This window comes from Nerophis lumbriciformis, linkage group LG20, assembly GCF_033978685.3.
Source record: "Nerophis lumbriciformis linkage group LG20, RoL_Nlum_v2.1, whole genome shotgun sequence".
NCBI classification, from domain to species: domain Eukaryota; kingdom Metazoa; phylum Chordata; class Actinopteri; order Syngnathiformes; family Syngnathidae; genus Nerophis; species Nerophis lumbriciformis.
This window is the reverse complement of record NC_084567.2, coordinates 25130001-25143386: the sequence shown is the minus strand read 5'-3', so window position 1 is coordinate 25143386 and position 13386 is coordinate 25130001. Positions and strand designations below refer to the sequence as shown.

Here is a 13386-nt window from a genome sequence, read left to right as displayed (position 1 = left end):
GGGGATTTTATAAAATCCCCTGAGGAGCAGGGAAACCTGCAAAACAGGCTTGTTGGGATGAAATAGCCTGTTTTTTTCCCTGACCTAACATATGTATATGTATGTATGTATTTATGTATATGAAGTGAAGTGAATTATATTTATATAGCGCTTTTCTCTAGTGACTCAAAGCGCTTTTACATAGTGAAACATTTAAACCAGTGTGGGTGGCACTGGGAGCAGGTGGGTAAAGTGTCTTGCCCAAGGACACAACGGCAGTGACTAGGATGGCGGAAGCGGGGATCGAACCTGGAACCCTCAAGTTGCTAGTACGGCCACTCTACCAAATATTTATATACATGTATATACATATACATATATGTGTGTGTATATATGTGTATATATATATATATATATATATATATATATATATATATATATATATATATATATATATATATATATATATATATATATATACATATATATATATATATATATACATATATATATATATATATATATATATATATATATACGTTTGTATTTGCAAGGCCATTTTCAAGAAGGATATTTAAAGAGAAACTACTCTTGTGAAACAATGTCGGCGATAGCTTGCTAAAAACACATTTTTAGTTCAAATATTTAATTTCTTTATTTTTTCACGTTTAATATGTTTTTTTTGCTATTTAAATTTTGACAGAACCACATAAGATATGTTTTAATTGCTGATGCGGGTTTTTTGATTTTTAAATGCGCCAGACACGGGGGTAGGGCGGAATATACGTTAGGTCAGGAACAAACACAGAGGCTATTTCATCCCTACAAGCCTGTTTTGCAGGTTTCCCTGCTCCTCAGGGGATTTTTATCAAATCCACACTGATTTATAAAATCCCCTGAGGAGCAGGGAAACCTGCGAAACAGGCTTGTAGGGATGAAATAGCCTGTTTTTTTTCCTGACCTAACATATGTTATGTATATGAAGTGAAGTGAATTATATTTATATAGCGCTTTTCTCTAGTGACTCAAAGCGCTTTTACATAGTGAAACCCAATATCTAAGTTACATTTAAACCAGTGTGGGTGGCACTGGGAGCAGGTGGGTAAACTGCCTTTCACAAGGACACAACGGCAGTGACTAGGATGGCGGAAGCGGGGATCGAACCTGCAACCCTCAAGTTGCTGGCACGGCCACTCTACCAAATATTTATATACATGTATATACATATACATATGTGTGTGTGTATATATATATATATATATATATATATATATATATATATATATATATATATATATATACATATATATATATATATATATATACATTAGTGTACATGATTGGTTCATTGCTGGTAATCCAAACACTTAAGACAATGTCAAGGGGGTTGCAATCAGGCGTCTTATTGTCTGAATTATTAATGATTTCTTTGTATTATTACCGGAAATGTATCAATACATGAAATGCCTAATGCAGGGTCAGTGTGCAGGCGCTGACAAATAGTAGTGACTTCATCCCTGAGCGGACACTCGTGGCTTTAGTTCTTTGCTCAGAATAAACTCGACAATTGAATTTAAAACAAAACGTTCCGGATTGCACTACAGCGGTTTAAAGTATTCCTCTAGAACAGACCTGGGCAAATTAAGGCCCGGGGGCCACATGCGGCCCGTTGAGCTTTTCAATCTGGCCCGCCGGACATTCCCAAATCATTTTCTTAGCTTTAAGATGGAAACTGTAGCTGCCATTATGATGTGCAGTCATGTTTTTAAAATACCGTAAGTCTTGAACTATACAAAGTATTTCAATGGTTGGAATCTGCACTTTTGCATGATGTACTAGTTACTTTGGTAATCTACGTCACAGCAGCTCAGATGAGGCACCAAGCAGTGTGGGTGGGGAGCGTTTCCACAGAGTGTTTCCAGAGCGGCCAGCCTGAAATGCGGGTGTCAGGGACAGACGCAGAAGGAGATTTTTACAACAAAGCTCTAAAGCTTAGTGATATATCAGATTGAAGGCGAGTTTTTTAGTTTTTTCGTGTTCATATTTCGCATTTTTGTTGCGTGTCACTTGATTGTAAAATATGTCGATCGAGAGGGGGTGTAACGTTCATATGTTAATATTCAGTGTTTTATCGTTCATAGTTAATATTGTAAATCCCACATTCTTTATTTTCATGTACATTCCGGGCGTCTCATTCAGTAAAAATGTTTTTTAAGGCGCTCTGTCATTACGTTTTTAGCATTTAATCCATACTTGCCAACCTTGAGACCTCCGATTTTGGGAGGTGGGGGGTGGGGGGCGGGGGCGTGGTTGGGGGCGTGGTTAATTTATATATATATATATATATATATATATATATATATATATATATATATATGTATATATATATATATATATATATAAGAAATACTTGACTTTCAGTGAATTCTAGCTATAAATATATATATTTGTTATTATATATAAATAAATAAAAGAAATACTTGAATTTCAGTGTTCATTTATTTACACATATACACACACATAACACTCATCTACTCATTGTTGAGTTAAGGGTTGAATTGTCCATCCTTGTTCTATTCTCTGTCACTATTTCAGAACACACACATTATTCAAATATACATTATAAAATCAATAAGACAACGGGAGCTCTAATTTGGGAGTCTGAATTAGGATCAGAAGTTCCTATATAAACATTGCGCACTCACGTCGCCTTTTTGTATTGATTACTGCAGCTGTGCACTGGATTCATTCACAAATACAAACTACAACTCACAAACACTTTAGAGTTAGGCTCCACCATCAGAATGTGTACTTAAACTTATAAAGATCACATGGATATTATTCAGTGAGTTAAACTAACCTGTTATACAGGAGGAAAAAGCACACAGGACGTTTCAATTGTTCAGACTGGTCGCTCTCATCAGAGAATGACAAGACACTTCCGGTCTGCAGGTGATAGCATTCAATTGGGAAGAAACGCCCTACTGCCACCTACTGACCAATGTGAATACTGATCAATGTGGAATGACAGCTCCAAAAACGAATTCAAACCACAAAATAAAATAAATAAATTAACACAAAAATGTGACACATTATGGGTGGGTCACATATGCATGTACAGTAGATGACAGTATTGTCCTGTTTAAAAGTGTCACAACATTGCTGTTTACGGCAGACAAACTGCTTTACGGTAGACGCTGTTGTTGTGTGTTGTTACCGCGCTGGGAGGACGTTAATGAAACTGCCTAACAATAAACCCACATAAGAAACCAAGAACTCGCCCTCCATCATTCTACAGTTATAACGTCATTGGGCAGGCAGGCTGTTTACATTGTGGGAAAGCGGACGTGAGAACAGGCTGTTAACACGTCACTCAGGTCCGCCTGAATTTCGGGAGATTTTCGGGAGAAAATTTGTCCCGGGAGGTTTTCGGGAGAGGCGCTGAATTTCGGGAGTCTCCCGGAAAATCCGGCAGGGTTGGCAAGTATGATTTAATCAGACATTATTGTGAGGTTTTGTATTAGTGTTCTTAAAGATCAGATATACCGGCCCCCAGACACATTTTTTCTCTAAATCCCCCCCCCCCCCGAGTCAAAATAATTGCCCAGACCTGTTCTAGAAGCTGATTTACCTCCCAGATGAGGAGCAATCATTTGTTAAAATTGATGCCACAAACACCTCCAGGACACCAGGATGATTTGCAGACACTTTATTACACAAATAACATCGTTACTAAAATAGTACCTTTGCAGCAAAACCAGTGTTTGTACGACAAATATCAGTCCACGCGTTAATGCAACATTTCTATTTCTATGGCATGCTCTTTGTACATTTTCCATTCCTGTGACAAATGAAGCAAATGACACAAATGTTTTTGAGAAGCATGGACGGAATATGAGACCGGGAAATGAAAGAGTGAACACTTTGGAAACCACCTTCTTCTTTTCCATGTATATTGAACTTCATACCTGTGCTTTGTGTTTTAGTAACTATTTCAACATTCTTAGATTATTCTGATAAGTTGTATTACATTTTCCATTCATTCTTAATGAATTGCACATGGCACAGTATGTCTCTCAATGTACATATTATTGTGTTGTTATAAAAACAACATATGTATTAATTGTATAATATCCAAGATCAGTTCAGAAATATAGATTTGTCTTTATATATGTAAAACCTAAATGAATACCAAAGCAGTATTGGAGCAGAGGACACATCGTATTCCTTAAAGGGGAACATTATCACCAGACCTATGTAAGCATCAATATATACCTTGATGTTGCAGAAAAAAGACCATATATTTTTTTAACCGATTTCCGAACTCTAAATGGGTGAATTTTGGCGAATTAAACGCCTTTCTATTATTCGCTCTCGGAGAAGCAATCCGCCATTTTCTCACTTTCGTCGGTGTGTTGTCGGAGGGTGTAACAACACGAACAGGGACGGATTCAAGTTGCACCAGTGGCCCAAAGATGCCAAAGTGGCAAGAAATTGGACGAAATTTGTTCAAAATACGAGGGCGTGGGGAAAGCCGACGAAATGGTCAGTCGTTTGTTCCGCACACTTTACCGACGAAAGCTATGCTACGACAGAGATGGCAAGAATGTGTGGATATCCTGCGACACTCGAAGCAGATGCATTTCCAACGATAAAGTCAAAGAAATCTGCCGCCAGACCCCCATTGAATCTGCCTGCCGGAGTGTGTGAGCAATTCAGGGACAAAGGACCTCGGTAGCACGGCAAGCAATGCCGGCAGTTTGTTCCCGCAGACGAGCGAGCTAAACCCCCTGGATGTCTTGGCTCACACCGTCCCTTATGCCACCGAAGATGATCAAGAGAAGAATATCGACCCTAGCTTCCCTGGCCTGCTGACAACATCAACTCCAAAACTGGACAGATCAGCTTTCAGGAAAAGAGAGCGGATGAGGGTATGTCTACAGAATATATTAATTGATGAAAACTTTACTCATTACTCGCGGTTTTACGTAAATTATTATACATAAACTGTGTTTACCAATAATTTAGCTTAAAAACATTAATTTTTTTCAATCATTCGAGTATTTAGGTATGGTTAACCTGAGTGCTGAAATCGTGGAAAAATATATGTTCTTAGCGCGCCTGAAATGGGCTGTCTGCACTCTCAAAGTGCATGTTGTTGCCAAATGTATTTCATATGCTGTAAACCTAGTTCATAGTTGTTAGTAATTATCTTATCAGACAGTGTTAAGCCGCTGAAATCCGAGTCTGAATCCGAGCTAATGTCGCTATACCTTGCTGTTATTTCCGCCATGTTTGTTTGTATTGGCATCACTGTGTGACGTCACAGGAAAATGGACGGGTGTATATAACGATGGTTAAAATCCGGCACTTTGAAGCTTTTTTTAGGGATATTGCGTGATGGGTAAAAGTTTGAAAAAAACTTCGAAAAATAAAATAAGCCACTGGGAACTGATTTTTACTGGTTTTAACCCTTCTGAAATTGTGATAATGTTCCCCTTTAATATACTGGCTGAAACTTGGCAGTACAATTAATTAAATTCAACATTTACATTTCCCGATACCAAAATATGACTTATATGTAGTTTTCCACTGAGGGTGAAGAAAAAAAAATTCAGTAAAGTACAAGCAATATTAGCAGCAATTTTCCCTCAGACTACAATTTTAATGGCAAATGATGAAAAAAAGGCAACAACAAAACAAACAAAAAACTATACAAAGGCACATAATAGCAATTTTAGTGTGAATAGGAGTAACATGAGTGAGTGATACATGGACCAAAGATGGATGCAGAAGTGATATCATTGTGTGTGTCATTTTGCTACATGGAAAAATGCACTTACATTAGGGCTGCTCAAAATATTCATCCATCCTTCACAATATCCCTGAAATTCTGAGTCCAAATCTCAATAAAACACTTTTAACTTAAGTGTCAAATAAAATGTTACTAGACGATGCAAGAAAATGTCGAGGCAACTAAGCAGAAAAAAAGTTTGATAAAAAAAAAAAAAAAAAAAAATTGAGCTGAGAGGCTTCCTAAACGATATCTTGTCCAATGAAGATAAAACTGCTATGACATAACGACCATAAAACATGTTTGTATGAACAAATTCCACTGCCCATCAAAATTGCCCTTCAAGTGTCAGATAAGAATTTTTACCACCTATGAATTGAGAAATCGAAAATGACAAAAAAAAGAAATCTTAAATCAACAAACAATGCGTCCGTAAACATTCATCTTTTTCAACTTGAGAGATCAGGTCATATTAATAAGACCATGGGCAAATGAATCCACGGTTAAATAAATGGACTTAATAACAGCAAACGCATTTTATGTACAATAGAGTTGATTCTTAAATATACCAACAATAAGATTGGCAGCTAACACAACAGTAACACAATGATAAATGACAAACACCCTGGCAACGTAAGCAGCTGCTGATCGGCTCCATTAAGAGGACCGAGGCAGCGGTGGCACAGCGGAGTATTCCTCGTTCTCTGACTCGCTGCTCTCCTGTTCGTTCCTGTCCTGGTCACTTTCTTCAGTGCTCAGCTGGTCAAAGCGCTGACGACTGTAACCCTTGTGAGAGGCAAAGAAGTTCCCCAGGTTCAGGCTGCCAACTGCCTTGCCTGAGTGGAGGGGCAAAGAATAATATGTTGACCAAATGTTGAATCAAAATTAATAATTAGAGATGTCCGATAATGGCTTTTTTGCCGATATTCCGATATTGTCCAAATCTTAATTACCGATTCCGATATCAACCGATACCGACATATACAGTCGTGGAATTAATACATTATTATGCCTAATTTTTTTGTGATGCCCCGCTGGATGCATTAAACAATGTAACAAGGTTTTCCAAAATAAATCAACTCAAGTTATGGGAAAAAAATGCCAACATGGCACTGCCATATTTAATATTGAAGTCACAAAGTGCGTTATTTTTTTTAACGTGCCTCAAAACAGCAGCTTGGAATTTGGGACATGAGGAGGTTGAGGTGGGCGGGGGTAGCGGGGGGTGTATATTGTAGCGTCTCGGAAGAGTTAGTGCCGCAAGGGGTTCTGGGTATTTGTTCTGTTGTGTTTATGTTGTGTTACGGTGCGGATGTTCTCCCGAAATGTGTTTGTCATTCTTGTTTGGTGTGGATTCACAGTGTGGCGCATATTTGTAACAGTGTTAAAGTTGTTTATGCGGCCACCCTCAGTGTGACCTGTATGGCTAAGTATGCATTTGCATTCACTTGTGTGTGAAAAGCCGTGGATATTATGTGATTGGGCTGGCACGCAAAGGCAGTGCCTTTAAGGTTTATTGGCGCTCTGTACTTCTCCCTACGTCCGTGTACCACTCCGTACAGCAGCCTTTCAAAAAGTCATAAATTGTACTTTTTGAAACCGATACCGATAATTTCCGATATTACATTTTAAAGCATTTATCGGCCGATAATATCGGCAGTCTGATGTTATCGGACATCCCTAGAAAAAATAAAGTAGGGCTGGGCGATATGGACGAAAAAGTATATCTCGATACATGTTTTACTTAAAATTGATATATATCTCGATATATTTTCTGGTTGAGGGAAGTCTTGTCTTGGTTTTTTCTGTCTTGTGATTTGCATGTTTTATTTTGAAAAGCAACTCCTCTTGTTTCAGAACACGGGTCCTTCCTCTTGTGTCACCAGTCTGACGTCATCCCTGACCCTTGATTGTTTCCACCTGTTTCCCATTACCCTCATGTTCTTTATAAACCCATGCCTCCCCTTGTTCTGTGCCAGATTGTCTCGAGCTTTCGTGCCTGTCTAGCATCCATGTTCATGTTCATGTCCATGCCTTCCCTCGTCCCACGTCTACGTCCTTGTATCCAGAAATTCCCACACTGTAATTTTGAGTTAACTTTTTTTCCTCCCTCAGAGCGACTTTTGTTATCTAGCCTTTTTTCAACCGCAGTGGTGAGTTATGATTTTTTCCTAATGATCTTCCTTCCTCAAAGTTTTTGAGTGGTTTTTTGTTTACATTTATTAAAATAAGATTAGAGTAGTCATTTTTATAGTCATTATTTTCTTCCTCATGTTGGAGCGTTTTTTGTTAAAGTTTTTATAGCAGATACGGTGCTAATTATAGTTCTTCTTTCTTTTCGTATTTCCTCCTTTTGGAGTGATTTTCGGTTTTTGCCTTTTTGGAACTTTTTTTCGCTGTCTGTTTTTGTGACTCATAGTAATTGAATATACTCTGCTCTGGAGGTTTTAAGAGTTTTCAAAATAAAAGCTTTATTTAGAATCCCATCTCTGCATCTGAGTCCCTTCCTTCGTTCAAGCCTGACACTGGTGAAAGTATACATATAAAGATTTTCATTTTTGAGCGAGATTCACTGAAATTACAGTGAATGACAACTGTACTGTAAACAGTCAGTGGCACTTTTATTAACCCAGTTAGTCAAGATGGGGATTAACAGCACAGAAAATAAACTGTTTAAGTAGCACAGAATTACATAACATAAATAAAATAGAAAAATATTATTTCTACCTTAAATAAATAACATAGCTGTGCAAATAATACAATATGTATCAAACTCAGATAAAAAATACATTTGCAGGCAGGCACTTTTTAATTCCCAGTCGACGATGTAATGGACTGTCACACATGTACGGTTCTGGTCCGCTCCAAGTAAGTGACTTGACTTAATTGTGCGGCTATGATCTTCCTCACTTCGGCATACATTTTTGGCAGCATTTCTCGTGAACAGTTTTGGTTTGGGATTACATGGTAAACAACTGAAATTAATGTTTTATCCAGACGGATACATTTATTAATAATAATAATAATAATAATAATAATAATTGATTTTTTTTGTAAAAAACCACTTTACATTGAGTAAACAACCTCAAAGTGCTCCAGTGTATTAAAAAAATAAAAATAAAAAGACAACAAAAAAAACAAAAAAAATAGAAACTAGAACAGCCTAATAGCTAGAACTAGTATTCATATATCTAAAAAAAAAAAAAAAAAAAAAGCCTTTTTTTTTTTTTTTTAAAAGAAGGGTTTTTAAGCCTTTTTTAAAAGCATCCACAGTCTGTGGTGCCCTCAGGTGGTCAGGGAGAGCGTTCTACAGACTGGGAGCGGCGGAGCAGAAAGCCAGGTCTCCCATTGTTTGTAGCTTTGTCCTCAGAAGTTGGAGGAGGTTAGCCTGTCCGGAGCGGAGGTGTCGTGTGGAGGATTTGGGGGTGAGTAGTTCTTTGAGGTAGAGGGGGGCATTTCCATGGAGGCACTGGTGGGTTAGTAGGGAGACTTTGTATTCAATCCTGAGTGGAACAGGAAGCCAGTGAAGGGATTTGAGAATTGGCGTGATATGGTCATATTTCCGCACTCTCATCAGGATCCTAGCAGCACTATTCTGTATGTATTGCAGCTTCTGGATGTTCGACAAGAAGTGCGTTGCAGTAGTCTAGCCTGGAGGAGACAAAGGCGTTGACGAGCCTCTCGGCATCAGAGAGAGTGAGTGAGGTGCGGAGTTTAGCAATGTTCCTGAGGTGTCCAAATGTGGCCTAGTAGACGCATTGTGGGTTTCCTAGACGCCGTCTACAACGTTTAAAGAAAAATCTAAAGAAGAGAATCCCTCTGCCATCTTCCACAAGTTTTTTAATATATAAATCGCCCGCTTGAATATTCCCTCTTCTCTTCTACGACTCCCTCGTCGTCATTTGGGATGTCTGTTGTGATTTCCCTTCCTGGTTCCATGACCCGCACTATCTTGCCTCTGATTGGCCCGTACCTAATGTATTGCCTTAATCTCAACCAATCGTGACTCATTGTAGTAAACAACCAATCATGGATGTTCTTATATGTACAAGCACATCTTGGAAGGAGGAAGGGGAGGGGTTTAGTAGTCCATGAGAGGGAGTGAGAAGTGGGGGAGAACAAGGAACACAACAAATAAGCGGCGTTTGGTAATTTTAACGTGAAATAAATGATATCGATATTACGATATTTTCTTAATTAATATCTTGTTTAAAAATATATCGATATAACTTACAAACTCCATATATCGCCCAGCCCTATAATAAAGTACAACACATTTAGCAAAAACATTGAGTAACATCTAGGGATAATGGTACACTATTAGACATGTCCGATAAGGGCTTTTTTGCCGATATCCGATATTCCGATATTGTCCAACTCTTAATTACCGATTCCGATATCAACCGATACCGATATATACAGTCGTGGAATTAACACATTATTATGCCTAATTTTGTTGTGATGCCCCGCTGGATGCATTAAACAATGTAACAAGGTTTTCCAAAATAAATCAACTCAAGTTATGGAAGAAAATGCCAACATGGCACTGCCATATTTATTATTGAAGTCACAAAGTGCATGATTTTTTTTAACATGCCTCAAAACAGCAGCTTGGAATTTGGGACATGCTCTCCCTGAGAGAGCATGAGGAAGTTGAGGTGGGCGGGGTTGGGGGGGGGGGGGTGTATATTGTAGCGTTCCGGAAGAGTTGGTGCTGCAAGGGGTTCTGGGTATTTGTTCTGTTGTGTTTATGTTGTGTTACGGTGCGGATGTTCTCCCAAAATGTGTTTGTCATTCTTGTTTGGTGTGGGTTCACAGTGTGGCGCACATTTGTAACAGTGTTAAAGTTGTTTATACGGTCACCCTCAGTGTGACCTGTAAGGCTGTTGACCAAGTATGCTGGCATTCACTTGTGTGTGTGAAAAGCCGTAGATATTATGTGATTGGGCTGGCACGCAAAGGCAGTGCCTTCAAGGTTTATTGGCGCTCTTTACTTCTCCCTACGTCCGTGTACAGCGGCGTTTTAACAAGTCATAAATTGTACTTTTTGAAACAGATACCGATAATTTCCGATATTACATTTTAAAGCATTTATCGGCCGATAATATCGGCAGTCCGATATTATCGGACATCTCTATACACTATTTTTACGGTTCGGTACGTGCCTCGTTATAAATGGTTCGGTTAAAACAAAAACTGATTAAAGGTTTTGTGTAAACAGCTTTAAGGGGAAACTGCACTTTTATTTTACATTTTGTCCAACATTCAAAAGCGAAAAAAGAACGCACATCTGTCTTTTTCTTTAATGCATTCTAAATAGTGAAAAACTGCTAGCTAGAGGTGGCTACCAAAACAGGTGATAGGGATTGACCTAACCTGCCAATAAAAAACGTTTTACATAATGTAAGTATATATGGAACGTAGTAACAAGCACATTCAAGATAACATGTAATGTTTCCATCATTTTTGATAATTTTAAGCATTACTGGAACTTCTTTCCTGGTTTGACAGAGCGCGTAGCAATGAATGCCACCTCCGTCAACAAAAACAGCATCGAGAGAGCGTTCTGTGTGAGACTTTGTGAGAGATGACGGTGATGGCTACCTTGGAACAAATGAGGATCCAGAACCTCATCTTTTTGCGAAATTTCATGATAACAATTATAGATCAGCCTTAGCATTTTGGCAGTTTGTGATAGCTTGCTAAAACACTAGCATGCTAACTGTTGGCTTGTTAGCATTTTTGAAATATAATTTACCTACATTGTACGATCACTATAGAGCCACTTTAGCCTTTTCCTTATTTGAAATAGCACATGCCTGCATTGCTCACCTGAATGGCTAAATGGTTGTGTGAGTGTGTTTCATTAAATGTGAACAATTTCATGTGTCTGATATGAAAAGTCTAATTTGGACAACATTGTATAGCACAGGGTTCAATTGTGAGTAAAAAAAGGAGTGGCTTGTCGTCTGGAAATTATGGTAAGCATTTCATAACATGCATATTTTGCAAGTCCAGTTGAACAGTCCAAAATGCTTCACATCTTTATGCAAGGGGTGATGAATTCCCTCAAAAGGCCTAGACAACATAAATAAAATATTAAAAAATACATTACCTCTGATTTTTTCAAAGATCCCTCCAGCAGCGCTGGGTTCCATCTTCATGTCCTCATGTCGGTCTGCAAGTGGACAAGAGTCAACATATTTGAGATCAAGAAAAGCCCTCATACAAGAGCTTGTAGTGAGGTGTCTCCATGCTCTATATAATATGTATAGGTATTACTAACATACATATACATACAGTATGTACACTGTATACAAATCTGTCATTTTGTAAATATGTGTGGAATATTGTCATATATTTGCAGTAGTAATTAGAGATGTCCGATATTATCGGCCGATAAATGCTTTAAAATGTAATATCGGAAATAATCGGTATAGATTTCAAAAAGTAAAATTCATGACTTTTTAAAACGCCGCTTTACGGAGTGGTACACGGACGTAGGGAGAAGTACAGAGCAGTTGCGTCTCCCAGTCATACTTGCCAACCCTCCCGATTTCCCGGGAGACTCCCGAATTTCAGTGCCCCTCCCGAAAATCTCCCGGGGCAACCATTCTCCCGAATTTCTCCCGATTTCCACCCAGACAACAATATTGGGAGCGTGCTTTAAAGGCACCGCCTTTTGCGTGCCGGCCCAATCACATAATATCTACGGCTTTTCACACACACAAGTGAATGCAAGCATACTTGGTCAACAGCCATACAGGTCACACTGAGGATGCCCGTATAAACAACTTTAACACTGTTACAAATATGCACCACACTGTGAACCCACACCAAACAAGAATGACAAACACATTCCAGGAGAACATCCACACCGTAACACAACAGAACTAATACCCAGAACCCCTTGCAGCACTAACTCTTCCGGGACGCTACAATATACACCCCCCGCTACCCTCTACCCCCTCACCTCCCAACCCCGCCCACCTCAACCTCCTCATGCTCTCTCAGGGAGAGCATGTCCCAAATTCCAAGCTGCTGTTTTGAGGCATGTTAAAAAAAAGAATGCACTTTGTGACGTCAATAATAAATATGGCAGTGCCATGTTGGCATTTTTTTCCATAACTTGAGTTGATTTATTTTGGAAAACCTTGTTACATTGTTTAATGCATCCAGCGGGGCATCGCAACAAAATTAGGCATAATAATGTGTTAATTCCACGACTGTATATATCGGTATCGGTTGATATCGGAATCGGTCATTAAGAGTTGGACAATATCGGAATATCGGATATCGGCACAAAAGCCATTATCGGACATCTCCAGTAGTAATAAATAAATAGTGATGAAATATATTTGCAGTAGTTTGGTAGTTTATTACTTAAAATCAACTAAATAAAACTTTTAATATAATTCAACTTATCTTTGATCAAAAACGTCACTGTGTTGTATGATTTTTGTCTATATAGATTTGTACATTTTGAAAATAAATATTATTTACAATGGGGGTTAAAGTGCAACTGTATACAGTGGAACCTCGATTTTAACGGCTCTATTTGCGACCTTTTCGGTTTACATCGTGTCAAATATACCTCTGTGTGCGAATCATGT

At 38.5% G+C, this 13386-nt stretch overlaps 1 protein-coding gene across 5 annotated transcripts in view; it reads right to left on the bottom strand.

The window, feature by feature from the left end:
• Positions 1 to 3673: 3673 nt before the first annotated feature.
• The window catches only part of pam (peptidylglycine alpha-amidating monooxygenase), a 109886-nt gene continuing 100173 nt past the window's right edge, over positions 3674 to 13386 (bottom strand). For all 5 annotated transcript variants that reach the window (XM_061980635.1, XM_061980633.1, XM_061980636.1 and 2 more), the window contains 2 exons: positions 11889 to 11951; positions 3674 to 6609 (listed from right to left, as the gene is read on the bottom strand). In XM_061980635.1, the coding sequence (XP_061836619.1) occupies positions 6431 to 6609; positions 11889 to 11951 (242 nt within the window). In that variant the 3' untranslated portion in view covers positions 3674 to 6430. The remainder of the gene's footprint in view (positions 6610 to 11888; positions 11952 to 13386) is intronic.